Below are 14,113 nucleotides of genomic sequence, written 5' to 3' on the forward strand. Positions count from 1 at the left end.
GTTTTGGCTCTGTACTTCAGCAATTTGGATTTGAAATGATACAATGACTTTGAGGTGGAAGTGCAGACTGACAGCTTGAATTATTTGAGGGTATTTTCATCCAGAAATGGCTGGTAAATAATGTATTGTGTCATTTTGGAGTCACTTTTATTGTAAATAAGAATAGAAAATGTTTATAAACACTTCTACAATAAGTTGGATGCTACCATTATTACGGATAATGATGAGTGAGAAAGTTACAGACGCACAAATACCCCAAAAATGCTAACCTCCCCTGTTATTGTAATGGTGAGAGGTTAGCATGTCCATTGCTCAGTCAACAGCCAGGCATACTCAAAAGTAATAGACCGGTTGCCTAGACATTATGGGTAGGCTGCAGTATTGCTGTTAGATAGGAGCGCAACATCATAGCCTATATAATCTCTGAGCCTCTTCCAAGACAGGAGATAGAAACACAATCATCTATTGACAAAAGCTTGTCTTTTGCATAATGTGGGCTGGCTGTAGGATTAACTTTTAAATGGTTTTAATAGACAATTAATTATGCACAATGCGCGACCAGTGTTTGGCACACGCTATGGCAGCATAGGGCTGTCCCCAACTAAAAAAAAAAACTTGGTCACCCGAAAGTTGTCTGTTCTTTCAGCTAATTGATTGTTCAATTTTTTTAACCTGCATTTTTCCATTTATAGTCACACCCAATGTTTTAATAAAAGCAACTATGTGCATTGAGCTTGTCTGATGCTTAAAGTTTTCTGTTTGATGAAATAAGACAAATGCCTGAAGATGGCGACAGAGATCTAAATAACCAGAAATATATATTTTTTTACCTGACCCAACTATTCTCCTCCCGCTCCTGCTGGCTTTCGCAGATTCTGCCATTATTCTCCTGAAGTTGCCGGTAATATGCCACATGAGTGAAGGAGTCGGCAACCTTTCTCATGTGGAATGACAATTTATCTTACCATCTCTACTGATCTGCGTGCCAGTTATGGTTTTCATATGCACATTCTCGTGAAACACTTTCATTTCATTTATAATAACTTCATATCTGTCTTCATATCTCAAAATCGTTGTCATGTGGTTAATCAAAATTCCATCCGAATCTAAATGAAAATGATACTAACCTAAAAAGTTTCCTAACTTCTATTGTCATTGCCAACTACGTAAAAATATTGCAGCCTACAGGTAGAAAATATCCTGATAAAAAAAAAAATCCTATAAATCACATTGGCTACACCAGCGGTGGAAAAAGTACCCAATTGTCAAACTTGATAAGGTAAAGATATCTTAATAGAAAGTTACTCAAGTAAAAGTGAAAGTCACCCAGTAAAATACTACTTGAGTAAAAGTCTAAAAGTATTTGGTTTTAAATGTACTTAAGTATCAAAAGTAAATGCAAATGCTAAAATGTACCAAGAGTATAAAAATAAAAAAGATTGAAAAACAGCTGTTGGCAATGAGCTTTGATGCATACTTAAAGCAGTTAATTTTGCAGGTCTTCATGGAAGGAAACATCACATTTCAAGTATAAATAATTTCAAAGTCCTTATGTTAAGCAAAGCAGATGGTCACATTTTCCTGTTTTTTTATTTATTTATTTACAGATAGCCAGGGGCAAGCTCCAACTCAGACATAATTTGCAAACGAAGCATGTGTTTGTGAGTCCCCCAGATCAGAGGCAATAGGGATAACCAGGGATGACCAAGTGTGTAAATTAGACCATTTTCCTGTCCTGCTAAGCATTCAAAATGTAACAAGTACTTTTGGGTGTCAGGGAAAATGAATGGAGTAAAAAGTACATAATTGTCTTTAGGAAAGTAGTGGAGTAAAAGTGAAAGTAGTCAAAAATATTTATAGTAAAGTACAGATACCCCAAAAAACGACTTAAGTAATACTTAAAAGTATTTTTACTTCAGTACTTTACACCACTGGGCTACACATGGCCTGTCTGCAACAAAGAGGTGAGTACCGGCACATCAACATTTCACAGTGCTTGAGCTCCTGTTCTTCTTATAGAATATTAGCTCAAAAGTATTATGGAGCTCATGCACCTAAATATAAACAGCACCAGCACCCAAAATGAGTACCGGAACCTATTCCACTGCAAGTCAAGCACTGATAAGAGGTAATCAGGTAGGCCTATTTTATTACGTTTCCACTGGATCAGAGCATGACATTTTTCCCTTTCATGCCGAGTGGTTATCGAAAGGGAGAGAGCTGTGAAGATTTTTTAAATACATTGAGGAACTATTGTTATTCTCAATGAATGTAAAAACAGACATTGTTTGCTTGCTGTTTGAGGTGAAGAAAACATTACTTTGAGAAGCTCCACAGATCATAGTGGTGGTACGTTGGTGCCAATCAAAAATACTATCAGATCCCCAGATGGGCACATTTATATGCCTACATTTGCGCGCAGGCAAGGTAGCCTATAGGCCTACTTCTATGCGTGCGTGTCCTTACTCAACATTGACAGGAACTCTGAAGACAATGACTAAATTGACAAAACTCGTAAATGGAAATAAATAAACCAAAACTTGTTTCTCACAAGTGTAGCATAGGTTGTGCACTCTGCAAACAATGTGTCCACTCCGACAATGATAATGACAAGACTGGAATAATAATATTGAATGCATTAGCAGAAATTATAATATCCAAAATAACGAACATTGTAGATTAGAAATGATAGGAATTAATGTAAATGTAGTGCTGGTGATTTATGTAACGGGGAATTGATGTACACTAACAATCAAACGCAAACAATTCACACAATGAAGTTATGAAACAATGAATGTGCTCAAATTGGCGGGAGAGAGTGCATTCTGTAGAGAGTAGTGCATTGGGCATCTGGGTTAAGGTGACCAGATTTCTGAAATGAAAACCGGGGACATTTCCAGTTCGGCGGTCAATATATAATTAAAATATCCAATGTTATTATATATGAAATAAAAAAAAGGGGGGACAATTCCGGTTTCATCTATTTAGTCTAACAGGCACACTGTGATAGACAGAGAAAACAACTATATTACAGAAACACTACAGACAAGACAGAACTGTCCGATCTGAACAGCCATTCAGTGGTCCTGGTAGTCTGGGTAGAATACGAGCAGAAGAGAACATGAGAAAAATTGAAAAAAAAACAGACAATAGTCAATGTGAAATACTTAACATAATAAAGAAATAAGACGATGGTGAGATTGGTAACTACATAATATACTTATACCAACCTAATCTGTATATTTCTCAGAAGAATGTATTTTCTTCAGGATTGCTCTGTCTTTGGCCAGCTTCTCCATGAACTCCTGGCAGGGGAGGTTGAAGTTTGTCTTCACAATAAGCATAACCTTGATGGTAGGAACAGTGAAACTATTTCCTGCTGCTGTCCATATATCATTCATTTGGGAGAACACTCTCTCGACTGGTGCATTACTTCCAGGTAAGCACATGACAACAGACGCTAATCTAGCCAGGTTAGTGTGTGGGATGTCGTTCTCTTTGAAGTGGGTAACCACCGTGCTCCATCTCTGACTAAGCGGTGTCTCAGACATTTTCCATTCTTCAAGCGATCCCCCCTTTAGGAACTCTTGCAGGCCAGTAACCTCGTCACATAATGCCTCCTCATTGATGGTCACATTGGGGCATTTTTCCTGCAGTGTGGCCACTGCCTTCTGGATCTCTTCACGCTGAGATTGCCTTTTTAAAAGGAGACAATGTAAATCTTTTAGATTATCTGTGTGCTTTCCCCATGCTTGCAAGTAGTTCACAGCCGTAGTGAAGAATGATTGGGATGTTTTGAGAAAGCTCCCTTTAGACATGGCTCCATTTTCCTCTAGCTCTCTCAGAAGTCCTCTGACCAAAACTGGAATGAAGTTGTCATCACGTCTTGCAGTCAATTTTGCCTCAACGTTCCTCAGAATTGCAGCGGACTCCACAGCACAGTGGTCCTGGCCTCCAAGCATCTTGATCGTGTCACTGAATACGGTCAAGTTTCCATGGACAAAGGCCAGCCAAAGTTCAGTCAGTGGATCTTCGAACATTGTTCGTAGGACAACAGGGCATTTGTCTTCAGAAAGAAAAAAGGATTTCAATGGCACATACCTTTTCAGCACTCTTTCTAGAGCAGGGAGCATGGACAGCCAGCGAGCATGGCTGTGTCCTAAAATGTTATGGTACTCCTGGCCAACAAACTCACAAAAGCCATTCAGTCTTTCTACTCTGACGGTGAAAATATGAACATATCCAAATATCTTTGTGAGCAGGTACTCAACATCATATCCAAAGCTGTTCTGGCCGTGTTATGAATGATGTGGGCAGGACAACCTAAGCCAATCACCTACCGCTTCAGAGCATTTTTAACTTTGGTATGGACATTGACCCTCCCCAGCCTATTCAGTCCTCTCCAAAGTTGGTATTTATTTGTTGGCAGAGAATGTTTTCCAGGTTACATTTTTGGATGACCACCAGGACCTCAGCTGCAATTTCCTCTGCTGTTTCTCCGTTCAATTAAACAAAATCAAGCAGTTTTGTTTCCACAGATGTGCTGCCATTATATATCTTACAATATCTGACTACTATTGGCAGCAGCTTTACATGTCCATGATTGGACACATCAATGGACAGGGACACACATTCAACCTGGTCTAGGTCCTGTGTTAACAAAGTAGTTGCCCATGGTGCTAACACGTTACTCACTATGGCGTCACATTTTGTCCTAGCACATGTAAACTCATAAAGCTCATTGGCTCATAAAGCTTTCGTGTCAGTTATGCTGTGCAGTCCATAGATCTGTGACTATGATTGTGTCGCATAGTGTGGTATGCAAAGACACCTTCTACCTTCTTGAAGAATGTGGTGACAGAGGGCATACCAACACGGGCAATCAGAGAGGCTTTATGCTTTTTCGTCTGCTGATGTTCTACAACTGCCGTTCTTCTCCGGCTGCCAATTGAAAGAGAGGAATTACAAAGGGTGCAGTGAACCGTTCTATCGTCTTGACCTGAGCGTATAAATGGAAATTCTCTCATCATGTTTTTCATAAGTGCATTTCCGTTTCTTGGAAAGAGTCATTGTATCTCCTCTGTCTGCTCTTCTTCACTCCCCTTGTGTCACTCTTCTTACTCTCAACTTTCTCTTCCCCTCCAATCTTTCTCCTCCTCTTTTCTTCACTCGTCTTGCTTCTCTTTACCTTTCCACCTCACTCTTCTACACTCTCCTTGCTTCACTCTTCTTACTCCCTTAATTTTTCCTTCTCCTTCCTCTCCAATCTGTATTAATAAATAGCATACTGTTAGATAACCAAAATATTTTGGTTAACAGATTCCCATTACTTGCCTCATTTTTGTATTTTATCTCAAAAACATTGTTTGGAATAATAAATTGGCAGGCTCTTTAACCATATCTTTACCTTTCCACCTCTGTCTCCTTCACTCTTCTTCCTATCCAGTCTTCCTCCTCTCCTTCCTCTCCACTGCTATGTTATCCATGAACATTTCTAAATACATTTTCACACTACTTATTATAATGTCAAACCATTAAAATTGTAATCTCGAAAAAATATTATCGTAATTAATTGTGCATTCATTTAATATAATCATATTTTCAAAATAACCCATCCACTGCATGTTTACATGTGAACGTTTTTTAACCTAGCTACAGTAGCTAGCTAACCTAGCTAGCTAATTTAGTCTACATAGCTAACGTTAGCTAGCATAACCTGTTTAAAACCTTATAGAGCAGATAATCTATCTATATAATAAATTGTGACATTATAACATCACTAGCTGGTATCTCAAACGATTGTAACTTACCTGTCTTGAAAATACATTTGTGGTGATGTTGGATTCACATGACACTTGCTAGCTTCTGGCCGAGTTTTCCACAGCAGTTTTCTCTAAAACTATCGCGAGCAAGTAGTTAGTAGAAGAAGAGTGAATGAAGCTGCTATAGCGAGCAGCCCCCTCTGCTGGCCTAAACAAGCACAACGCGATTGAAACTCAACCGGTAGGCTCTGCTGCCCGGTCTTTCTTGCCAAGTAAAATATTTCACTTTGCGGCCTGTTTTTAACGCACAGTTAAAAACGGGGACATTTCCGGGGACAGCTCCAGCCGGGGACAGGCCACCAAAAACGGGGACTGTCCCCGGAAAACGGGGTCGTCTGGTCACCCTAATCTGGGTGCATCATCAATCATCAATACAGTTTTAGCAGACGTCTGGTTTTTCATAATTCTTGCGCATTTTGGAGCAGTGCCGAGCTGTTTTCAAGGTAGTGAGTTTATGTTGTCTACAGGATGTACCGTCTCCACCTACCGTCAATCAATCATGTCAATGCGGAGCTATACAGAGCCCTCCGCATTGTTAAAAAAATGGGAGGCACATGGCGATGCGGTGTGGAGCTCGTTTTGGCCTCTACACGCCTCCGACCACAATTTCGGATCAAGCATAAATATACTTTTAGTCTAGGCCTCCAGAATGGATTACTTCACAGAGATGGGTGCAAATATATATTTGTTACTGCTCGACTAAAACAATCTCGGTCGAACAACACCCTAACGACCAAACAATCGACCAACTCATTGGGGTCAGCCCTAAGGCAGTCAGCATTTTGTGTTTGAAAAAGTCATTACAAAAGATTTAAAAAATTCTGCCCACACCTCTACAGAAATGTGATCAAATTTGCTGTTACACATTCTTTTAGAAATGGACATGGTCTAGTTCCAACATTTCCAAATCATACACCAAATGAGGGCATTTTTGTTACCATAAAAGGTGAGTGGAGGGCGTGTTGCTGTAGCACTCGTTCATGAGCACAAAAATACAGTTGAAGTCGGAAGTTTACATACACTTAGGTTGGAGTCATTAAAACTCGTTTTTCAACCACTCCACACATTTCTTGTTAACAAACTATAGTTTTGGCAAGTCGGTTAGGACATCTACTTTGTGCATGACACAATACATTTTTCCAACAATTGTTTACAGACAGATTATTTCACTGTATCACAATTTCAGTGGGTCAGAAGTTTACATGCACTAAGTTGACTGTGCCTTTAAACAGCTTGGAAAATTCCAGAAAATGATGTCATGGCTTTAGAAGCTTCTGATAGGCTAATTGACAACATTTGAGTCAATTGGAGGTGTACCTGTGGATGTATTTCAAGGCCTACCTTCAAACTCAGTGCTTCTTTGCTTGACATCATGGGAAAATCAAAAGAAATCAGCCAAGACCTCAGAAAAATATTGGAGACCTCCACAGGTCTGGTTCATCCTTGGGAGCAATTTCCAAACGCCTGAAGGTACCACGTTCATCTGTACTAACAATAGTACGCAAGTATAAACACCATGGGACCACACAGCCGTCCTACCGCTCAGGAAGGAGACACGTTCTGTCTCCTAGACATGAACGTACTTTGGTGCGAAAAGTGCAAATCAATGCCAGAACAACAGCAAATGACCTTGTGAAGATGAAGAGGAAGCATAAAGGTCGCTCAGCAAGGAAGAAGCCACCGCTCAAAAACCGCCATAAAAAAAACAGATTACGGTTTGCAACGGCACATGGGAACAAAGATCGTACTTTTTGGAGAAATATCCTCTTGTCTGATGAACAAAAATAGAACTGTTTGGCCATAATGACCATCGTTATGTTTGGAGAAAAATAGGGGACGCTTGCAAGCTGAAGAACACCATCCCAACCGTGAAGCATGGGGGTGGCAGCATCATGTTGGTGGGGTGCGTTGCTGCAGTAGGGACTGGTGCACTTCATAAAATAGATATCATGAGGATGGAAAATTGTGGATATATTGAAGCAACATCTCAAGACATCAGTCAGGAAGTTAAAGCTTGGTCGCAAATGGGTCTTCCAAATGGACAATGACCCCAAGCATACTTCCAAAGTTGTGGCAAAATGACTTAAGGACAACAAAGTCAAGGTATTGGAGTGGCCATCACAAAGCCCTGACCGCAATCCCATAGAAAATGTGTGGGCAAGACTGAAAAAGCGTGTGCGAGCAAGGAGGTCTACAAACAATGACTCAGTTACACCAGTTCTGTCAGGCGGAATGGGCCTAAATTCACCCTACTTATTGTGAGAAGCTTGTGGAAGTCTACCCGACACGTTTGACCCAAGTTAAACAATTTAAAGGCAATGCTACCAAATACTAATTGAGTGTATGTGAACTTCTGACCCACTGGGAATGTGATGAAAGAAATAAAATCCGAAATAAATCATTCTCTCTACTATTATTGTGACATTTTCACAATCTTAAAATAAAGTGGTGATCCTAAGTGACCTAAAACAGGGAATTTTTACTAGGATTAAATGTCAGGAATTGTGAAAAACTGAGTTTAAATGTATTTGGCTAAGGTGTATGTAAACTTCCGACTTCAACTGTATAATATCACTCTGATTTATCAAGGAACTGATACATCAAGATCAAAGAGTTTCACAGTCAGTCCTTTCATCCTGGCCCTCTTCTCTTTAGTGCTTTTACATAACTAAGTGTTTCATAACCTGACAGATTCGCACAGAGGAACAAGCTGAGGAAGAACAGCAGCAGACTCTTTCTCTATCCCCCCCCTCTCTCTCCCCACCCCGCTCTTTCTCCCACCGTTCTCTCTCTCCCCCACCTTTCTCTCTCTCTCTCCCCCCACCCCCTTCTCTCTCTCTCTCTCTCTTCTCACTACTCTCTCTCTCTCTTCTCACCGCTCTCTCTCTCGCTCCACCCCCCCTCTCGTCTCTCACTCTCCCCACCCCTCTCCACTTCTGCAGGACTTTTCCTTTGGTTTGTTTTTTTCTTCCCGTCTCTCCTGTCCCTCCTGACTGAGCAGGAACAGCAAGACAGTGCCAGGCCATATGGAGCAGCAGGGCCAGCCCTGTGAGGGAGTCAATTTGCATTTGTGCATGCTGTATCACAGTGTGCCTTACATCCTGGCAGGGTTACACAGGCCTGGCCCAAGGCTCTGGTACACCCACAACACCCAGAGAACACCCAGGCTCTCTGGGAACAGAAAGGCTGACCCCACAACTGCTCACGGTTCGCCTATCTCTGTCTCTCCCTCTTCTCTCACTTTCATTCTCTCGCTATCTCTCTGTTTCTCACTGAGTATGACTGCATTCACACTAATAATTCGATATTAAACTGATTATGGGTGTAGGCCGAGTATGGCATTAGTCATCTTAACATTTTATTCTGGTTATCTTCATCAGCATAAGGTCATAACTGAAGTACGCATAAGTATGTATCTTAGAAATAGTTTTCACATACAGACTCTATACTGTATGTCTAAACCCAGAATCAAATAGGCTTCCCAAAAATAACATGGTCGCTGTGATATAGAACGTTTATTTTGAATGACGATTTTCTGCATTTACTAAAGTCCCATAAGGTAGCCTGATTTCAGATGTATCCATTTAAACAGGATTATAAGGGAAATAGTTATTCTTGCAAAGCATGTAAAAGTTCAATCAAACAAATCTGACTATTTACAATAATAGTATTATTGTGTGCATGTAACTGTACTCACTCCCTGTGTCATTTTTTCTCCATCTCTCTTTCTCCCTCGATCTGTCTCTCTTTCTCTTCCTCCCCCTTCTCGCCATCTCCCTCTATCTTCCTCTGTCTCTCCGTCTGCCTCCATCTTCCGCCTCCCTCTCTCTTTCCTTTAACTTTTAACTGCAGTCTGATCAGTTTGCCACTGCAGCAGATTTTTATGGGAGGACATTTCTGCAGATGGACAGTTTGCAGAATTCACTCCCCAGGACTATTGCCTTCTGCTAGCTGCCATTAGAGTTTATAGCCTTGCCATGTGCTCTGGGCTATGTGCTGTCCAGATTTCAAACAGGGTGTGGGTTCTGGAAGTGTCATTATGCAAAGACAGGCAGTGAGTGTTAGGTAACTTTTATTTTAAGGGTACCTTCATAACACATTCATAACCCATACGTAATGCATTTCATACATTCATTATATTCAAAGGAGTGAGTGTTTTTGTTGTTTTTAGTGTGAGAAACGGTTACAGGACAAACCAGAGCAACACTTTGAAAACAATTAGATCTGTAGGGATTTCTTTGGCAGTGGCACACCCCATTGTAAGGCATGTGTTTTGAGAGCGGAACAGAGCTCATATTCTCCACCACCTCTACTCCTGCTATCAGAGAGGGCAAGTGGAAGGTCTGCTCTAATGAATTTGCCTTTTCCCCTGGAGAACCCAACTGAACCACAGCCTCCCAACTAGAATACAGCAAAAGAAAGTCATCATATCTCACATGGTGTTTCGTCACAGCCCATTAGCCTCTACCCTGTCCTTCTGTGTATTGTCCACGGAGGCATTGTCTGAACCACAGTAGGTCAAGGAATAGGAAAATGGATGTGTCAAAAAAATTCTCCACAAAAATGTTAATGTTTTACAGAAATCCCAGTTTGAATATTCCCAGAATCAGTGTGGGATAAGCAGGAAATCCAGAGTCCTTCAACCAGGATTTCTGGGAAAGAAATCCTAATATGTGTTTATTTAACACTCAATAAAAACAGCTTCGGTGAAAAGGAGCTGTGTAGAACGATGATTTTTTTTTAGAGCTTCTAAGGACATCATCCTCCTTAAAAATATAACAAATATGTATGATTTGTTAATGCTGTCCTTGTGATGTGATTATAAATGTCTTTGGAATATAGTGGAAGTAGCAGTGGAAGATTTAGGCAGAATTCTAAATAATATTATTAAGCCTTTCGGGTTTGCACTAAACAGTGCAGTTAATCACTGGGTGCATTTGTTGCAGCTGTGAGTTTGGGGGGAGGAACACTCAAGGGTGCACCCTAATGGGGAACAGGGTGCAACGAAAAGTGCACTACTTTTGACCAGACCTAGTGGGGAGCCATTTGAGCTGCAGACAACATAGCTTCTAAAGTAGGCAGGCAGACACTGTTAAAGTCAATGGCTGGACAAGTCTGCACTCTGAGAGCTTAATCATGTCGAAGCACCACGATGTTTCCATCTGATGAACAGAGGGAGCGTTCTGCCCGCTCCTCTCCACTTCTCTCGCTCCTTTCCTCCTTTTTTTCTATGCATCTCTCCTCTCCAACTTCCTCTCCCAGACTGACTATAAAGCTTAGGTCCGCATTGCATCCCACTGCGGGATCTCAACAATATGCTGTGGGGCTGGTGTCATACACGCTGAGTGTCAGACATACACTTACCCAGAGTCCCATGCATGCATGCACACACACACACACACACAGCTTAGTAGGATGGCGATCAGGCACATCATGTACTGTACAGTACTGTATGTGCCATGAACTAATATCAAAAGGTATAGACAGCTACATGTGGTATCGTCTTGAATGATTGATGAACCTGCTTGTGAGGCTGGGGTTCCCCTTCTAACTAATACAAATGGGATCTCTTCTGTTCTTTTTCTCTCTTTCAGTTTTTCCCCTACGGAGATGCTTCAAAGTTTGCCCAGCATGCATTCAGGACCTTTGATAAGAACGGGGACGGCACCATCGATTTCAGAGAGTTCATCTGTGCCCTGTCTATCACATCTCGAGGCAGCTTCGAACAGAAACTCAATTGGGCCTTCAACATGTACGACCTGGATGGAGATGGCAAGATCACACGAGTGGAGATGCTGGAGATCATTGAGGTAGAGTTCAGCCCGCACAGATTAAGCTTGAATCATATCCTGTCCCAAATGGCATCTTATTCACTACGTAGTACACTACTTTTAAATCAGGGCCCATAGGGCTCTGGTCAAAAGTAGTTCACTATATAGGGAATATGGTACCGTTTAAGATGCATCCAAATCTCTATGGTTCAGCTATTCGTGTCATATGAGTTTAAGGTGTTGAAATATTAGTCTTGGTTACGGGGTCTTTCTCAAAAAATGCCTTTTGTTCTGCACTTTAGATTTGACTCTTTACCTTCTGAATTTTTACATTTCCTCCTCTTGCCCTTTATGCCCTCGTACAGTAGGTGCCTTGAATACAAGTCAGATTGGGTTGTTCAGAGAACGTGTTTGACCTATAAATGTCTCTACTTTAGTAAACAATGATTGAACTATAATTTCTCCCCCTCTGTGAAGGCCATCTACAAGATGGTGGGGACTGTGATCATGATGAAGATGAATGAGGACGGCCTGACGCCCGAGCAGCGAGTGGACAAGATCTTCAGCAAGATGGACAAGAACAACGACGACCAGATATCACTGGACGAGTTCAAAGAGGCAGCAAAGAGCGACCCTTCCATTGTATTACTCCTGCAGTGTGACCTGCAGAAATAGAGGAGAGGGGAGCTTGAGAACCGCCACAGACTGCACAGAAGATTCATGTTCCATTCAGTTTGCAGCTATTTCCACTGAAAAAAATATGCTTGGACTACCTTTCAATGGATCCGCTTCTTGATGTTTGAAACACTTGTGTGCATGAGAATGTTATTTGCTAGGAACAATTTATACGTACATATACACACACACATAACGAGCTACACACACCCCACAAGATACAAACAAACCACACACTCACTACATATTCACACCACGCACAAATATATAGATATATAAATATTATATTTCAATTATTTAAAATCAACTGCCAAAATGTGAAGTGTGCAAAGTATTTTCCATACACTCATTCCACTGGAGCATCAGTGATGTGCTATGTTGAATTACGCTACAATTTATTGTTCTGAGTTTACTGACGCTAGCTACGTGTTTCATATATTGAGTAATGTCAACCAAATCAAATTCCTATGGTAACGTAACTGTTTCTGATAAACCAAGTATCTATTCTTATAAAAGATTAGATTTGGATAGATAAAGAGATGGATTAGTAGCCTATTCATCACAAACGTTTCCTTCCAAATGTGCTTGTACTGTTGGTGAATATAAATGTAGTTCATTTGCATGCCTTTAGGTTTTGCCTTAAAAATAATCTCCTTATTTTGCATCCTATAAGAATAACGAAGACAAAGCCTATCAACGAAATGCCGTTAAACAGTTCAACATCAAATATTTGAATATGTAAAGCATATTACAGTATAGGTCACAAGTATTGATGAATGGGGTGGATTGTTTGTGATTTGTCAAGACATTATTTTTGTGGGAGCATGTTCCCTGTAGATAATAATAATAATAGTAAACATACCCCTATTTAAAATCTACCATCTCATGAGCCCATTTTGAATGAGGAGATATTGAATGTGGCATATTTAACGACAAAACCAAAAGACTGTATGAATACAAGAAAAATATTTGGCAGAATTGGACCAAAAGAAATGAAATACATTGAAATAAAACCACCACATCAGTATTGTCGGGGGAAGTATAGCCTATGAGGCATAACTAATGAGAGGCAATGTAACATCTATCTGAAAATTAGCTCAGCCCAATAACAATGTAGAGGTTTCAAGTGTATTTTATCCTACATATTATTGCTCCATTTAGTTTTGGTCTATGTCATCACACCATCTCTTCAATGAAGATACAGGTTGCATATCAATGTGCTGAATTAAATGAAGTTCCTGTCATGAGTTTATTAATACCACCAATAGATATAAAGAGGAAATGATCTGAGACCAGTGCGACATTGTGTTAGACATTGATTGATATTATCTCATACTGTTTGTCTCTTTCAGTTTAAAAATGAGTGTAAAAAAGGAGCAGTGTTGAAAGAACAAGTGAATGCCATTCTTTATGAACCAAGCCAAGAGAACAAAAACCCTTAAGCCATGTTTTGGTAGGCTATACAGTTTACCCAATGTTTACCCAACGACGCGCTCCTCTTTATTGATCAACTTTTTGTACTTTTTTATTCCCCTCTCACTGAAGCATACAAACTGTATAGTAGCTCCTTCCTTTTCAGGTGCAGTGTATCCCATCCTCCAATAAAGACAACGGCTTATAAATAGCCCGAGACCCCTGGCCTGGTCCCAGATCGGTTTGTGCCATGTTGTCACGGTGCGACATAGGAGTTGGCAAGACTGCACAAACAGATCTGGCAGCAGGCTATGAGACCCCAGCTTGACTGGAAATATTAAGTAATTCACCTGTACACCTTCGTTGTCCCGGTACTATGGATCTGTCTCCGTACAATGGTCACACGCAATCTCACAGACAGCTCTGGCCCGA

The 14,113-nt window shown here is 40.7% G+C and overlaps 1 protein-coding gene across 2 annotated transcripts in view; it reads left to right on the top strand.

Moving 5' to 3' along the window:
• Window positions 1-12,268, top strand: part of LOC120024493 (visinin-like protein 1) — a 40,904-nt gene extending 28,636 nt beyond the window's left edge. The window contains exons 2-3 of one of the 2 annotated variants that reach the window (XM_038968751.1): window positions 11,417-11,632; window positions 12,071-12,268. In XM_038968751.1, the coding sequence (XP_038824679.1) occupies window positions 11,417-11,632; window positions 12,071-12,268 (414 nt within the window). The remainder of the gene's footprint in view (window positions 1-11,416; window positions 11,633-12,070) is intronic. The other variant, XM_038968752.1, reaches the window with a different exon arrangement.
• Window positions 12,269-14,113: the final 1,845 nt, after the last annotated feature.

The sequence above is a fragment of the Salvelinus namaycush genome, chromosome 29 (genome assembly GCF_016432855.1).
Source record: "Salvelinus namaycush isolate Seneca chromosome 29, SaNama_1.0, whole genome shotgun sequence".
NCBI lineage: Eukaryota > Metazoa > Chordata > Actinopteri > Salmoniformes > Salmonidae > Salvelinus > Salvelinus namaycush.